This window comes from Necator americanus, chromosome V (assembly GCF_031761385.1).
Source record: "Necator americanus strain Aroian chromosome V, whole genome shotgun sequence".
Lineage (NCBI taxonomy): Eukaryota > Metazoa > Nematoda > Chromadorea > Rhabditida > Ancylostomatidae > Necator > Necator americanus.
Genome location: NC_087375.1, coordinates 6,247,616 through 6,265,226, shown reverse-complemented (window position 1 = coordinate 6,265,226; position 17,611 = coordinate 6,247,616). Strand labels below are relative to the sequence as shown.

Genomic DNA, 17,611 nt, shown 5'->3' with positions numbered 1-17,611 from the left:
CCTATTTCTGGCAACCGCCTGCAACAGTCTCCACGATAGATCGATCCCTGCATCTATGTCGATACGACAAGCTTGCAACTAACCGATCGATTATAAATCCGTTGTTAGCGCGAGCTGCCAAACAATAAAATCGATTATACTGTATATGTAAATCTACTCCATATAATGCAAAATGTTATCGATGCATTCATCTACTTTGCTCGTACTTCAAAATTTGAAATTTCAACTCCTTGTGTATTGTAGAGACGTGTCAGCACATTTCCGTCAATGCCCCAAGTTGTGTCACCGTCGTAAACGAAGTGATGGGTATAGTCGCGTTTCTCAGGTGTGTAGCCACGTACTGATACCTGCAGAAGAACACTTTTATATCCTTTTAGCAGGCAATTCTTCATTCTTGAGTTATGATGGGGTTAAATGAACAATACGAAGTTCTATTCATTTCAAATTTTACGAACAGCTTTCTGGAGGAAACGCACCTGTACAGTCTCTCTTGGAGCCAAGACGAAAAGAGTGGGGAAGGTAAACGATCGTTCAGAACCTCTTACTATTCTGCTGATACGATAACCGCTAAGGCGGTGCTGCAAATCGGAACCTCAGAGAAAAAAAATTATGTCGAGGTTCAGAGTTCTAAGGAAAACTTACATCACCATGTCCTGCATTCTCTACAATCACATACTTTCCGTATTCGTCACAATCCTTTATGCGAATATCGCCCTATAAATTAGCATTTACTTATTACCTCAGGGAAATTAATGCTTGTTGGAAAAGAACAACGCAACATACCGAATATGTTCGGTGTTTTGTGACCTGAGAGTACGACTCCTGCACTTTTACAAAATCTCGATGTCCCCATCTAAATACAAGTTATTTGAGCATCACTTTATAAGGACTATAAAGAGTATGTTGAAATAAGAAATATGACCTCTTCTCCTCGCATTCAATCATCTTTCTGTAGATTTCCAACTCCAGCAGCGTTACCTCAGACATCGCACCTTGCTCAGCAAGCTGAACGACGTAGTTTTGCGTCGGGAATAAAAAAAAAAAACAGAGAAACTACTTTATCAGGTAAAATGTCACTATACTGAACTTATGCTACCGTAATGAGCCTATCACTTTCTAATTAGTCACCGTGAACGTACCAGACGTTGATACATTGCCAGTGCGTTCTTATACTCGTCATCACGACGTCGTTTCTCACCCTCATAGCGATCCTCATCGTTCTTTATCTGCAGAGTAGTTGGATATTATTGTATATTTGAAGAAATTATTAAGTTTAGAAGTGAGAGACAAAAAAAAAAAACAGCAGCTTCAAAGAATCCGAGAGAAACAAACCGAATTCTGCAGTTGTTTGTATTCGTTCTCAAGCATATGATTTCTATCCTCCAGAGGACGGAATTTCTGCTTAAGATCACCGATCATGTTCTCCATCTTTGTGATTTGATCCCTGCGGTATTTTGTCTCATCGGAACTCTTTGCCTCAGCCATTCTACGCAATTCGTCCGCCTTGGGAGAAAAAAGAACTTTCTTTTGTTGCTATACTTCCATAGAACTACATGAGAAAGTGGAGGAATACCTTCTTGTGGTAGTAAGTAGTGACAGTGGAGCGAATAAGTTTGTGCGATGCTTCATATTCAAGTTTGATATCTCTGAAGATATTTTTTTTGGGTAAAAAATGAACATTTGACGTTCTGTGGCTATGCGGACGTACTTGATGGCAAGGGCAATATCATTTTCAAAGAACTTTCGAGCGTCAAATGATGATTCAGCTAGGAGATTGTTGATCTCGAATACTTCACGCTCTTGTACCCTGAAAGCAATAGGACTGGATTTGCCCACAGCTCAGTGCACTCGTAAATTGACGAACAGTGTGAGGAAATAGAGACGATTACAAAGTTTGCAACGAAATATCCATACTTCAATAGGAATTCCTTCTCGGCCAAGAGTCGCTCTTCCCTCGCTTGATACTCAGCTAACTCAAGACGGATACGATCGATTTCCTGAATTGGTTTGAAAATAAGGGAAAAGTTAAAGGTAAAGGACAAAAAGCATGACGTTGATCAATCCCTATGGGAACCCCTATACGTGTTCGACTTTTATAAACTTCAAAAGGTAAGAATATGCTAGCTCGAAATTGTTACTGTTTTCAAGTTATTTCAAGCGTTAAAAACACATACATCCCAGATCCTCTCGTAGTCAGTGTAAAGACCAGCATTTTGTGCAGTCAACTGAGCACGTTCGTCGGCCAGCCGGCCATTCCTGTAAGTGCATCGTTGAGATTTGTAAGTAGGATACTGTTTGCAAATGTCCAAAACAGCCTTTTATTTGTAGATAACTTTCTTATCTGACTTACTCGCGCATCTGAAGTTCAAGGTCAGCTTCAGCTTTAGAGATTTGTGAACGTAGTTCGGCACATCTTGCACGATCTCCTTGTTCAGCAACTCGAATGCCTTCTATTCTGTAAAGAAATCACGTGGTCTATATAGCTGAAGTATCGAAATTCTTTCAGTAATATTTGCCTAAAAGTATCACTGGAATCTCAACAATCAAACACAACAAGAAGCTCCAAACGAACAAACAGTAAACAACAAATCAATAAACTACTAAATCAAACGATTTATCGTGGAGAACATAATTCAGCAGAAGTGTTCTTGACGTCCTATATGTGTTCTATGCACTCAGACGCTAGTTTCCGTGAAAAAAGGGAAATGGTTCAGATTTGTAGGTCTAGATTATAGTCGGATCTAAACGATCCGAAGCTTGGGGCAGTTGCATAAGCGCCTGTGATCGAAGCGGTGCGATAGAGACGGGACCCTCGACTGTCTTATCGTGCCAGTTCGAGTCCGAGTGAAGCTATCCGTGAATCCCAAACCGCAAGCTCCATCGCAACGCTTTGACCGCTTTGAGCACGGTCGCTTACGCAACTTCATCAATCTTCACATCGTTTTGACTGTATCGACTGTAACAGAGGAATCATAAGGCGTCGCAGAAAAGGTGGGTCAAGGGTGGACGAGATCATCAGGATCGATGGATCCTATGGGTGCCCGCGTCAGATCATTCGAGAATTTCCATCACGATTCCCTTTACACGGTTGTGCTACTTCATTTTTTGAAGTCTATATGAATTTTTTTTCCTCGTACCACAATAAGCCCGTTCCTTTTGTTTTACTAATACTAATAGTGAGGCCGTAGAAATATGCTACTGTCCTTTAATCCTGTATGCTTCTAGTATCCTTTAATCCATCATACTTTTTCCATTGTCTTAGAATTCGCTTGCAAATCAGCTTACGTCTCACCATTTCAAAAAGTGTTGTATCTCATTCTTTATCGCATGATTCACTGTAATAAATGCTTCGGTGTCCTTATTTCGGACAAATGTCCTATCGCCTCTCTCGTATCATTTACTGTTAACGAAACCATTCACTGTTAATTTCCTTCTTTTATTTCACTAGTGGTATGGCGCTAGATGTTCGTGCATTTATTCACCATTAGTTGTAGTTAACTGAGAGCTTAGTTGGAAAAATTGCACCACAGATATAGTCTGATCAAAACGTTCACCCATCATATTATCTCTTCGTGTAAATAATCCCAACATCATCATTTTCGTGGTGCGTTGCCTTTAACAAATGTGGTTATGTCCCTCCTCGGTGCAGTTACGTAAGCGACCGCCCTCGAAGCGGTGCGGTGGAGGCAGCGGTTAGAATCGAGGTGGGACCATCGCGAACCGCAGGAATGGGTGGTGCTAGCAGAGGTATCACCTTGATTCTAACCACTTCACTCCACCGCACCGCTTCGAGCTGTGCGTCCGCTACGCTGCGTAGCGGTTAGAATCGCTGTGCTTCATGTCGTTCTGACCTCACTACAGAACCGGCTAAAACACAACGGTGAAGGCAGCTTTCAGAGACATTTTGAGGTTGAGATCTCTCCATTAGCACAGTGGGGTCAAAACATCAGTTCCACCCATCACTGTAATCCGGTGAAACTAGTGACGGTCCCACCTCAATACCAACCGCTCCACTTCGAGCGCAGTCACTTACGCAATTGCACCGAGCTTGAGGTTGTTTTGACCCAACTATAGGTAATGATCGGATTCGTTTTTCGTGAACATGTCTCATGGAACAATTTACTTTTTTAATCGAGGATGTTAGGACGTCCATTCAGAAGCATCAATCCGCTATATCTCCCGAAACGAGACTTCGAGCGAGAAGACTCACGCACTTCTCAAAATTAGCTTCGGCGGGATTGTGTTTAGGCAATGTAAAGCAAATCCATTACTAAACTATTGCACTCGTGGCATTAATTTTCTGGAAAATCTCCATGGACCCCTACTTTAAAGCTGTCTTGTGATTCCTTTTTCAATAAAATTCTATTTGTTTTATTTTTTTAAAATAAAGTAATTGCTGAGAAAAAGTGTCTACACCCACGGTACATCACACCAATGGACGTACTGTCAGCGCAGCACATGTTGAACCGAGCGAGCGCGACACGTCTGCCGCAACTCACGAGATTTCTTTGTTTAATACGCAGTCCCTTGCATTATTCCGATAACTGGTCAAGTTTGGCGTCGATTACAGTTGTGTAAAAAGTGGTGAAATATTTAAAGTCTAATATTTGTCTCACTCGTCACAAAATTTCCTCTGCCTAACAAAGAGATTTGAAATAATTCAAGATCATACATATATGGTAACACTTCTTTTAGCATTAGCAGAAAAATGCGCTCACCTGCGATTGAGCAAATCAATGTTGGCATGAATACGCTTGGCCCGGATTGACTGCTCAGCTGAAGTTTTCAATGCAGCCACAGATTCATCTCTGTTGATAAGCAAGGACTTGGAAAATGAAGACTGAAAAAAAAATTAGTAAATTAAAGCACCAATGTCACAGTCAACAAAAAAAACAGGGCTGAGACTTTTGAAAAAGATCGGGAAACACTTGCATCAGCTAGTAGCGTTCGTTTTAGAAGGAAAATCTATGGATTCATGTGGATCTCTTGCCCGAGCACAAGAATTTAAACATGATGTGGAACTCTCTTCACATGCTTTCTTTTTCTGGTAATAGTTTTCTTTAGTCTTTTTTTCTAGTAATATTTCATTTATTGACTATTTAAATTAGCTATGTCTAGGTACAACTCTTTGGAGTAACACACATGTAACAGTTATTTTAAGCAGGCAAGAAGATAAGACCACATACTCTTTTCAATTTCTGTTCTTTTCATTTTTTTCAATTTATTTTCTCTTTTCTCCATTTTACACAAAAACTTGATCGATTGTTTTGTTTCGAAGAAATCTGACGTGGTTTTCAATGAAATGAAAGCATTTGTTATCACAACTGCAACAAGAGAAAAACAAAACACTATAAAAACGCTTTGAAATGTTCCGTAGTAACTGCGGAAAAAGCTTTGCGACTTAATCTCCACTTCAATTGATTGAAGTTTCCAAAGTTTTATTGAATAATTAGAAATTTTGTAGCTCCAGCAACATATTTGGTTGCTACAAAACAGACCCCATTAAAGTGCTCCTGGTTTCTTCAGTGTAGAGATTAAATAGAATTCTTCCATTGTTTGCACTATATTAGAAGTATTCCACGTTTACCAGTAGTATTCCACGATGCAAATAGCGGCACTTATGTTGATACACATGGCCGCAACGCGTCTGCTGTAATTCACGCACGCTCCAGTGCTTTTCTTTTCCTTTACTGTTTTCACCTCTATGAGTTATGATTAACATAAATAAAAAGATTGGGATGTATAGTGCGAATAAAAAGGAAGAGCGTAAATTATATGTGCACTCGTTAATTCTCCCTTTACTACTTTATTTCCTAGAAATACTTAAGGAATGCGACGCTATCTAATCTACTTAATGGAGAAAATGATATACTGGAATCTCAGGAAGAAAAAAAAAAGAATGACAGCAGCCGTATACAAGTGACGTACTGGATTTTCTACTGATACATACATACATTCTTATTCGGACCTTTGACAAAATAAAAGTTGATTCGAAAAAATGCTTTAAACAACCTAGAATTTTGGTAATGCAGTCCCCTCACTATCTTTAAGGGTTAGGCTTAGTTATGTTTGCGCTTTTTTTCTATATTTTTATGCGATAGAAGAGATGTGAACAGAATTAATCAGAACCTAGTATTTTTTTGTTGTTGTAGTAAGCAAGTGCTTTTCACTTTTCACTACTTTGTTGCTATGCAGTGAATCATCGATCGGTCATGTAAAAATGTTTTGCTTCAGTTCTCCTGTTTGATAGGTTTTTTTTTAAAACTTCCTTTTTTATAATGCTCAAAATCAGAACAATTTATCGGTCAATTGGGACCTCTTCTGGGAATTTTTTGTCATTTTCAATATTAATCTCAACATCTCAAGTCAATAATTTACTACACCGTGAAAAAGCTGGAAAAAATTCGCACTATTCCATAACTTGCGAAAACTATGAAGTTAGATCTGTGTTTCCTTTCCTTACCTTTTTTAATTTCTCTTCTTTTCTCTTTTCTCTCACTTCTAATAACCTATTTTGCAACGAGGACTGCCAATCAAAAAAACGCTCATAAGCCAAGCTCCTGAATCAATTCTGTAATTCTGAAACTACATCGCCCGTCTCTGCTCGCTTCACTCGGTGCTGGATGAGACAATGTAACGAAGACTATCACCCAATTTTACAGTAGTTTTTGGAAATCTTTTCCTTAAGGCATACATTTTGAGAGAAAAAAAAACACGTAGAGAATTCTGATACGGCCGTAGTGGTTTTTCGACTCAGTATCAACGCGTAGATAACCTTCTGAAAGACATTTTTTGCTTAAGAACGTAACTATTGCTAAAGCACATTGCAAATCTGCTACTCTAAGAATAAACTGAGCAGTAAGTAGGAAGAAAACTCATTGCTGTAGTCGCCTTGAACTCGGTACAGTCGCGTAAGTTACTGCGCCCGACGAGACGCGATGGAGCGAGCGGTTGCGATCGAGCTGGGACCATCGCTAGGTTTACTCAGCGTCGAGCATAGAGGAGAGCTAGCTAGGGTCCCATCTCAAACCCAACCGCTCGCCCCACTGCACCGCTTTTAGGGCAGCCGCTTACGTGACTATACCGACCTGCAAATCATTTTCACCCTACTGTACTCAAGGATCCGCCTATTTTTGAACACCAGCAAAAAATGCTTTGCTTTCGCACGACAGTCTTTTTACTAACGAGGTGGAGTAGAAAAGTCGACTAGGCATGCAAGTCGAACTTTTTGCTATCTACCCTATTCGACCGGGGCAGCACAAGCGAATTTTAAATGAGACTTCTGGATGGGTGCTGTCAATTTAGTAATTAATACTCACCTTATAATCGGTATTCTGTTGACCCCAGGATTCATGCAGATTACGAAGTTCGCTGACAAGTACTGCATTGTCACGTTCGAGACCCTTCACCAGAGAAATGTACCGTTCAAGGCGAACGTTTAAATCCTGAAATATAAGTTAGACATATTTCCGATGCTCCTTGATAACTATCAACACGGTGCCTAAGGGACTAGTCAACAAACATTGAGGGGCAACAGTGACCTTCTATGGAAAATGTAAAGATGATAAATGACATTGCAAATGCTTTGAAACAACTAATATAACTCCTTATAGGTCCTTCTTCTTTTCCTTCTTCGTTCACTTCTGACCTGAAACTGGTGTGTTGGTCCGCCGGTCCCGAGCAGAACCACGATGGGTCCTGAAGAGCAGGAGCCGCTTTCTATTTCACCCAAAAATTCCTCGCTCTTATTGAATAACTTTCCGATGGGACTACGAAAGTTTAGGGCCGGAAAGAATGGCCCCTGCGGATCGCTAGGGTTGATCCTGGGACTTGAGCATGGAGTTCCCTCTTCCAGCGATAGTTTGCAGCCGACTTCGATCAATCGGAAAATCTCGTGACTATCTGCAGATGGACAGAATCATAGCGCAATGAATTCGAAAGCAATAAATGTTTCGATAGGGAATTGATAGACAGCGGGAACAGCAATGTGCAAAAGGGCAATGTCATAAAAAAATACGTAGAAGAAGCTACTTACTATCAATAACATAAATAGTATAGATATGTCACATTTAACATATGTTGCATATTTCATCTCATTCTCCACGAGAGATTCGGACCTAAAATTACGTCCAAGCATTTCGAACCAAACATTTTCAGTCCCTAAAATCCCTACACCGCCCTCAAAGAGATACGAAGTGACTGTTGGAGATGGATTTTTCCACCTATTTCGAAAATTTTGCGTACAAACAATAGCAATGGTTGTGGCTGTTAACGAAACGGAAACTATGGAGCAAATTTTATTAGATTTCATCAAATTTCTTCACTCTTCACTAAGTAAAGAGTACTGCGATTCCATGGGAATTTCAAGTGAAAAGACGAAGTCAAGTGTAACAGGAAACAAGAAGGGAACATCTAAGCTCCAACTAGTCCAATCTCGATTTTTCGAATGCGTGAATCTCGAGTTTTCGAATCTGAGAAAATATTAGCATCATGCATTGGAATGAAGACAAGCTTTTCTGGGAATTCTATGGATTTAAAAACGCACAGCGATATTATGGAGGTGTGTAGATGAGATAAATCGAAAATGATTTATTTATTCCCGATTGGAATGAATGGAATTATGAAACGGGGATCGTATTGTGGTTGACTATCAAACGGCGTTGTTTGCCAACTTTGATGTCAACATTCCTTTTATCACCATCTCCACTCATTCCTAAGCTATGGAAAACAGAAACGAACAAATTGTGGTTCGTAAAAAAATAGCTCAGCAAATAATACAACATATAATATATAGACAGCCTCATCATATCGCAATAAATTGAAGTATTGTGTCAATATTCATTAAATACTACAGTAGTTTGGGTCAAGATGTCTTTAGAGGAAAGAGGTCAAAGGAAAATGCAAATTAATCCAGAATTACCTGGAAGTCGGCTTTCTCATGCGGGTAGAACGCATTTGCGTCGCCAAATCGGCTGCGACCGGAAGGGAAATCAGCTGCTGGAAGGATTGGGAAGTTGCTACCACGGAAAAACAAACAAACAAAAGGTAGTCAGGAGATAAATTTTTCTTAATAGTTGTTGAAAAAAGTAAAATTAGTTCAATCTCACCAACAATACGAAAAGAAAAGTGTTTTAAGGAAGAAAGATGTGCTTACGATTCATCATTCACACAGGCGTTGCCTTCCACACTAAAATGTGTTATCAGTTAGCATTGCTTTATCTAGGAATCTAACCGCATGTTCAATTCATGGAATGGAGCGAATTATTGGAAGTGCTAAGGTTTAGATAAGCTCTCCTTGTACGAAAATAAAGTAACTCAAGAAAGTAACGTTGAAATAAGGATTAATTCGTGTGTGATGCAGAAAAAGTGAAAAATAAGAAAGTTATTAGGGTTCTAGTATCTCTAATCGCTACGAAAGTGAATAGATCAAATTTCTTTCCCATTCTCATTGAGCCAGTGTGTAATTACAGTGGAAAAATGGAACGAAACTTTTCCAGAAAGACAAATTAGCGGGGAAAAGTTCTTGGTAATCGAATCCACTTAGTGATTCATGAGAACAACGTTTCACTAAAGGCCTGGGAAAAGGTGATCACCGTTCATCTATGGGTTCATACGGAGCTGTTTGTGATAATAAAATGTTAGTATCCTCGTTTATTGGATGAAACGATGAAATCAATGTTCCTTATCGGGTTGTTTCACGGCTCCAAATCGAAAACATTGCGATACATAGCAATGAATGCGATGAATTCGCTTTCCATTCAGAAAGATAAGGCCTAAACGGACGGAAAGCATCGAAATGTTAAATGAAACTGTAAAGTGAAACTTCGGATTATTACAACTAAGGACTTATTTCTAGTCAAAAATGATGGTGTTCGTGTAGAAATTGGAGATAACTCTTTTCAACTTTATTTACTTGATCCTATAGTTTATTTCCATAGTTATATTTTGGTTAAAATGTAGTTGGGGGAGGGGACACTTAGTGGTGCCCGTTTTTCTTTAAGTAAATAATTAAATCAATCGGGGCCCTAAGATCTAAGCATTAGTCTTAGAGGACTTATGATATGTATGGTAAAGTCACTAAGAAAAAAACAATAAGATAGAGCTTCCTGAACTAAGGGCGCAACTGAGCGCCCCCTCCCCTCTCACTCAAGTACCTTTTCCCCTGTATTTTATATGAAGAGAATTTCTGCAGAACATTCTCAACGCACTCTACAGGACAGATATCGAAAATACCTGTTCTTACCTCTATTATATGATCATCCATGGACTTGCTTATGTTTGTTGTCAGTGATCTGCAACTATCCGGGATATCTAAATTGGTAGTTTTTGATTGAAGGAGGAATATAGTCCAGTCAAAACGGCATAAAGCTAGCAGCTAGCAGTTACGTAAGCAGTTGCGCTCGATGCGGTGCGGTGGAGCGTAGCGGTTAGGGTCGTGGTGGGACTTTTGCTGGCACCACTCATCGTTGATGTTCACAATGGTCCCACTTCGAACCCAACCGCTACGCACCACCGCATCGCGTGGGCACAGCCGCTTACGTAACTATACTTAGCTTCTTGTCGTTTCGACTATACCACGAAATCTACGAAAAATAGAGAACTAGACGTGTAAATCGCGAATGAGAGCCACCGATGGGGACCATCGGTTGTCCACTCGCTCGCAGACGCGGCGTGGGTGCGCATTCTCACGTACGTGGCGCGTCGTTAGGTGCCTCGTAGCGCATATTCAATCGCGAACACTGTTTTCTATCCTTTTCCCAGGACAATTAGGGAGAATTGAGCGAGTTTGCTGCAAATCTTCCTTGTTGCATTGTGCTTATCATTATGTCATCGATTTGTTCCTCTTGTCAATTACGATTCAATCCGAGTGCTTTTTTTACGCCAATTCGGGTTACAATCCCATACGTCCAAGAATCCAGCTGTTCAGAACACTATGAGATCGCAACAGTCAAAGATTTGAATATTCTGGAAGAAAATTTGAATAGCGCTTGGGTGTTTGGATTTCAGAATGGCTCAGAGAAGAAAAACCATGGGAAGATCATGGAGAACGGGCAGTTTAGGCAAGCATCCTCGCCGAAAGGTTCGGCTATGGCTGCACGATCGATGGCTCAAAACCATGGTTGACTCCAACCAAACTTCCATTCCTTCCGGAGTCGATGAATTGGCGCCAGACCCATCTGGGAGGATAAAAACACTGACGATACAATAACTAGCTCGGACAATTCGCTGTACCGAGGTTCATGAACCTCAAGCGATTCTGAATTGAAGTCGAACGCAGAGCCGCATACGCTTAGAGAACTAATCCATGCGGTACACTTTATCCTTTATCATGGGGAATTTCTAATTCAATGTAAATTACGATGCCTATAAGAAGGAAATCCTAGTAAAAACCTATGGTACGAATAGCGCTTTGGATTGTGGGTTTTGGAAAAAAAAGATATGCTTTGGAGTCGAGTGTAGTGCAAATTAGATCCTACAAGATCTTCTTTTATGTTTCTTTGTCATCACCGATTTGGACTTCGAACTACCATAGTCTCTATCAAAAAACGCCTTATCAATAGATAGATTAAGAGATCTTAGATCCTTATAGATCAAAGCGGTGCCGCCTATTAAATGAACTGGAAATGCAATAAACAATGAAAACGATAAAATTCGTGTCCCACAAGCCAAGAGGTTTGAATTTTCCCAACCAAATTCTTGTCATTTCTCAGAACTTTTCCGCATTTCCTACGATCAGTGTTTTTCTTCAGCGAGCGGGGGCGTCAACGTCGTGTTATCAGGACAAAACAAGCACGGTCAGGGAGGAAGAAAAAACGGTGTTCGTTTTTTTTTTGCCCTCATAACTTTTTTCTTTTAAAAACTCAAATGTCTGGGTACTTTTGAATTATACCAGTGCAACTACATATTTATTATGATAACTGGAGGACGCACATTTCCAACTGAGTTCTTTTTTCGAAATTTTAGCCTAAATAGTTAAAATATTTTGATGTTAGTTTGGAATTTGTTTTCGTCATATTTGAAATTAAATTTTTCTCATTATCATTAAAAACAGCGATTGCTATAGAGCACATACGGGAGAAAATAAGCATCTGCAGCGTAGAGAATTTGTAGGAAAAATCGATTCGTTTGGAAAAATTTGACCAGAAGATTAAAATCGAAAACCACTGAGGTCTCAATCGATAACGAAGTAAGAGTGCTGTTCTATTACGGGAAGGGTGGAAATGATCCAAGAAGATCCTGCCCTAAAGAACATCTTTTCTCAGAACTTATGAGAAAATTATCACCAAGAAGAATTTGCATCATTCAAAAGAAATACCTGGACCCTAGTGCCAAGGAGTTCACCGGCGAGTGATGGCGAATAGAATAATGAGAATTAAAAAAGGTCCCATCAATGTTTGATCTTCAATCAATCAATTTTCTGACACTGGAGCGACCAAAAAGATTAACTGGGGTTAGATTTGAATAAATCTGAAATTTTTAATTGTTGGAAAGTTTAACTGTTTAAAAAAAATCTACGTTGATCTAGATCTACGTGATCTAACATCGGAGTCGAGAAATTAGTTTCTCATCACAAAGTATTGGTCATTTATTCGCTAAGATTTTAAGCTCAGGTCTTTGTTGCTCTTGATATCGACTTCATTGTGATCTAATCAATCAGTCAACAATCATCCAACAATTTGGTGCCTCGTCATTTCTACTCCTCAGCGCATCTTGTTCCCCGCATTTTTCTCTTTCTCGAAGAATATATGGGTATTGAATGAAGTAAGAATGAAATTTTTTTTTTTTTGAATTCCTCACACGACTCTCTTTTTCACCTCTAATCCCTTATTTTCCTGTCATATATATCCAATGAGTTCCCTTTCGTATGGAAGCAAATGTGTGAATTTATTTCAGTTGTGCTTCTAGGGCTTCTAGGATGTCATGAAAATAATCGTTATTGTACGGAACGCAAAATATCACCTAAAAAGCCGCTTGCGGATCAAATTCATCAATAACCGCAGCTCAGCCATTTATCGATCAAATCACGAAAACTCGCTCTACCACAGGAAATATCTTCGAAGAAACGAAAAAAGAGGTTAGTTGTAGCATTTACATTGAACATTTTATCAATTTATTGTATTTGCCAATTCATTGCTTTTATTTATTATTCGTCTTTTTTTTATTTTTTGTCAATTCACCAGCGACGCTTGGTTATGGTAATAATGGTAATTTACCTATATTTATACAGTTACAACTTTTGGTTACTTTATTTTGTTTGTGTGGTTTAATTTTTTCAAGTGGTATAATAAGTAAGGATTTAATTTTAGAATTATTTTTTTTTAATAATTATGCAGTGATTTTTAGTTTTATGTTTTTTGATTGTTTTTTTTAACACTTGGTGAAATTGCAACTGTATTGATTACGATTGAATGTTACATCCAAGCTATATATGCTCTCTGCTCTCTTTAGCTAGCTTCTTATTTTCATCTGAAACAACAAACAAGTTCTTACTGATAAAAGCGACTGAAAAATGAGATAAGAGTGGTTGTCCACTTTTCGCACCATAGGAATGCGGTATGTATTGGACGTACAAATAAGTTTTGAGGGTTTTTTCTTGTAACTTTGAAGCTTTCTTCGGGAAAGCTTGTGCAATGTATTTTATTCAAACTATTGTCCATCGTTAGCTACGACTTTTCTTCATCTTTCAGGCAACATACGGATCCCGGGTTGAAAAATTCCTCGTCCCAAGAATCGACATAATTTTTGGCTCCTTCTTAGAAATTGAAGTGCTGCTCGCCCAGATTATTGGTCATCGACCAGAACGAATGATAGTCGGAAGGACCTATGTCTGATGAATACAGCGGATGTGGTAGGACATCCTATTGGAGCGCCTCCAATGTTTCCCTGACGATTTTTGCAACATGTGGCCGATCGTTGTCGTGCTGAAAGATCACTTTGTCATGTCTTTTGACATATTGGGAGCGTATGAGCTTTAGTCTTCCGCAGAGGACCACTTTAGCAAAATGAGATTTACTGATTTTTAGAGAGAAATAATGACGTCTTCACATGAATATAGTTAAAAGATGCGATTTAGTGCTACTTACGCCATCTTTTGTAAATCCCTCAAAACTTATTTGTACCCTCAGCAGTTGGAATACTGGAAGCCTCTTCAAAACACCTTTTTTGAGCTCCGACCGACTACCAGTTGAATTAGGAGGCAACAGCTGAAGACAGATAGCTGTCAGAAAGAACGAAAAATTGAAAAAGAAAAGTATTTGCGTTATCCAGCGTAGATTAATACTCTTATTTATACAAATATGTGAATAAAATACTGAAAACTTCTAGAATTATTTTTAAGGTAAACAAATGCAAGGAGAAAACATGGTCATAATGTAAGAGGGTTTCAAAGGGATTTTCATTTTAAACTGGTTTTTATAGCTGGACACGTAACGTTATCAGTGCCTGTATGATTTGTATTAACAAATTAATCTTGTTGTAAACGTTCATCGTTAACTTTATATCATACTTTCTGTGCTTTTGCTTAAGGGAGATGTCTTCGGTGGAAAATTGAGTCGGTAGTGCGCGTAGGGAAAGAAGTAGATAGCCCGACCGGTCTACTTCACTAAAGAGATCAAAGCCGCTTAGTTACGAGGCTACGTGGCGCTTCTCCATTTTGCGGAGAGGGGTTTCAAAGGTGGACTCAGGAGACGGATTTTCTGTTTCTGCTGTTCTTAGATTGACTTAACATACCCTTGTATATCGCACTTTGATTTTCGCAAAAAGCCATTAAGTGACTGATAAGTGCGAGGAAGACGTATTGGAGTCGTCTCCGACAAATCGGCTCCATTTGTCCACTCTTGGAGGACGCGACGCTCTCCTGCAAAACCCGTAGGAGTAGAGTCCTGCAACCCTCTCCTCCCATGGGTTTTAAAATCATAAGCGAAATAGTAATAAGAAACACTCTTCTGACTACGGAGGAAAGTTTGATGCGCTAGGGAGATCTGGGTTGCGGGAGTCATCTAGGCCGCCGAAACGAAAAACGACTAAGACAATGATCTGTAGGTAAAGCGCACGCAAGCTTGCATCGGAAGCGGTTATTGAAGACCTAATTACCATCTCTTGAGAAGATGTGGATCAACTCCGGCCTTGATTATCTTCACGTTACCTGTCAAAGTCCGAGGTTCCTAAGCAGTAGAAGACCAGCAAGTCCATGTTTTACAAGAAGGAGATACACATGATATCGGTAACTATCGCCTAATCTCCCTACTATCTAATCTATCATCTATAAGCTCTTTACAAGAGTGATCCTCATCATGGTTGAAAAGCAGTTGATGAAGGTTTACTATTCTTTATTATTATTATTTATTTATTCCAGCAAATGGAGTTTCAAAAAGAATTCAGCAAGACTATACACATTCACACTGTTTCGAAGTTTGTTGAGGTGTCGCGAGAGTACAAGATGCCACGCCATGTTTCACCTTCGTCACGAAATTGATGTTGCGTTTTCTGTGGGACAATATAGAGTTCAAGTTGTAGATTACGATGAGCGCGGCCACGCTCAATCCTCTCGAAACGTCCTGAAAAAAGGCGTGAGAACCTCTTTAATCCCTAAAAAGGATGTTAGGACGCACCACCCGTTTTACGTGCCCCAATTCCCTCAGTCCATCGTTCGGTTTACTTGAATAGACTGCTGGGGAGAACTTACGATTTTCGACCGCTTGCTCGTGGACGCAGCGCATGTGCAACGGTGGCCTGTTCCAATGTTCCTAAGAAAAGGCAGTTTCTCAGTACGATTGGAGGCGACCACGCTCAGAATGGAAATCTACCACCCGATTTTTCGCATTTTGTTCTACATCCTCAAGTTTGTGAAATGCTGTCTCTAATGAAGGCTTACGACTCAGTTAAGACGAAGACGGTCATGGAAGCTATAAAGGTAATTCGAGAGTTTTACGGTTACTTCATGTCTGGGATTTCGTCATTCTACAGGAACGGCGTGAAAAGAGAGGTCCAAGAAGGTGATACAGCCTCACTTAAAATATTCAGGGCCACTCTTGAGAGCGAAGTGCTAAATCGTCGACATGGGAGTGAAAGTTGGTTGTTGGCAGCTGCGTCATCTGCGCTTTGCTGATGAAATCTATAACATCAAGCATCAATCAAACACGAATGCTAGTCGATTTCGACGAAATATTGTACGTGGAAGTCTTTAGCCTGAATTTGCCAAGAAAGATGTTCACGGAGTTTATAACAGCAGCAAGGATGCAGTGAAGAAAACCAGGAACACTCGGATCAGCACTCCATCCTCAACACTAGCGTTTTCTGCTCTGGAATATGCTTTAGAAACCTAAGTACTCGGCAAACAGGAAGAGAATGAGGTCAGATCAAAAAGAAGAGCGGCTAATCAAAAAGAGTCATGCTAGGGGAATCTCGCTTTGCACAAGTGAGAGAGGGAATTCGAAGTTCTGTCTTAGATCAGCAGTCGAAAATTAAAGATCTGATGCCAAAGTAAACAAAATAATGTAGGTCGGACACTTGAAGCTTTTCAACGAAAGCTGTTGGAATAGAGCTATGAGCGACTGGGTTTCATGCGATATTGAACGCACTAGAAGAAGACCGCCGATCCTATGGTCAGCTCTCTTAAAGAAGTTCTTAAAGAAAGTGTTCGATGTTGTTCCTGCTCCTCATGGAAGGAAAAGCCACTGGGCAACTCTTGCACGCAATCGGGGCAAATGAAGGACATTACTTTCGCCCTCTCATTACTCTTGACAATTACACCATCTACTGCGGCGATGCTGATGAAAGGAAAGTAGGAGGCCGAGCAATAGCCGTTAGAAACGATTATAACAATCTGTTTTCAGGAGTTTGGATCGACATCATCAAGATGCGCCTTTGCACGATTGCGGGATCGTAGAGGACTCAAGCTTTGGATCATAAGTGCTTATGCACTTACGGAGAACCACAACAAGGAAGCGTTTTATGATGAACTCAATACGTTGATATCCAAGATAGCAGAAGAAGCCATACCAAGAAGCCAGCAGGCGGTAATTGTCGAAATTGATGCGAATGCAAAGATGGGACTTGAACAACAATCTGATGTGCTTGGAAAATGGTTGTAACCCATGGAGGAGACACCGGACAACGGAAATCGTCTTATAGACCTTTGCGAACAAAACAACAACAATCTCATCATTGCATCCACGTTTAAGAGGAATAATCGACGTCGTCAGCTTACGTGGCAAACCCAAAACGCCAGAAGAGCAACGAAAGCGGAAGACGCCGACTCTTAAACTTCAGCTCGATTACGTTCTGACGAAGAACATGTCTTTGTCAGATATCCGAAAATCTAGAGCTGTCTGGTGCGTCGCATTCGACTCCGACCACCGCGCATTTCTTCTCATTTTTATAGTACGGTTCCAGGAAAGGTATCGGAGAGCTTAACATTAATCGAAGGTCGACTTAGCAGGTCTGAAAAACGAGTAATGCAGAAAGAAGTTCCGCGAACGAGTGTCGATCAATATTGGATTACAGACCAGGAATAGAGTGAACGACGCTGACTCTTTCACGAAGTGCATTCAGAACTCTGCAAGGAAAACGGTCTGGGTTTTAACGCCAAGTAAGAAGTTCGCCTTTGCAT

At 40.0% G+C, this 17,611-nt stretch overlaps 3 protein-coding genes across 3 annotated transcripts; 2 read left to right on the top strand and 1 right to left on the bottom strand.

Annotated features, from left to right (window-relative positions):
* Positions 1–191: 191 nt before the first annotated feature.
* On the bottom strand, positions 192–9,164 carry RB195_013066 (uncharacterized protein; the record flags this gene model as incomplete). The annotated part of the gene is made up of 16 exons (XM_064202718.1): positions 192–347; positions 477–578; positions 643–714; positions 784–853; positions 923–1,005; positions 1,140–1,226; positions 1,333–1,503; positions 1,574–1,646; positions 1,709–1,807; positions 1,915–1,997; positions 2,175–2,256; positions 2,351–2,455; positions 4,719–4,840; positions 7,320–7,445; positions 8,921–8,997; positions 9,155–9,164. The coding sequence occupies 16 exons, from the start codon at positions 9,162–9,164 to the stop codon at positions 192–194; spliced, it is 1,518 nt and encodes a 505-aa protein (XP_064058599.1).
* A 1,660-nt stretch (positions 9,165–10,824) lies between these two features.
* RB195_013065 (uncharacterized protein) lies at positions 10,825–11,124 on the top strand (the record flags this gene model as incomplete). Its single annotated transcript, XM_064202717.1, has 1 exon — positions 10,825–11,124. The coding sequence occupies one exon, from the start codon at positions 10,825–10,827 to the stop codon at positions 11,122–11,124; it is 300 nt and encodes a 99-aa protein (XP_064058598.1).
* Positions 11,125–16,660: 5,536 nt separating this feature from the next.
* Positions 16,661–17,093, top strand: RB195_013064 (uncharacterized protein; the record flags this gene model as incomplete). Its single annotated transcript, XM_064202716.1, has 2 exons — positions 16,661–16,783; positions 16,836–17,093. 2 exons carry the CDS (start codon positions 16,661–16,663, stop codon positions 17,091–17,093), a joined length of 381 nt encoding a protein of 126 aa, XP_064058597.1.
* Between the last annotated feature and the right edge of the window lie 518 nt (positions 17,094–17,611).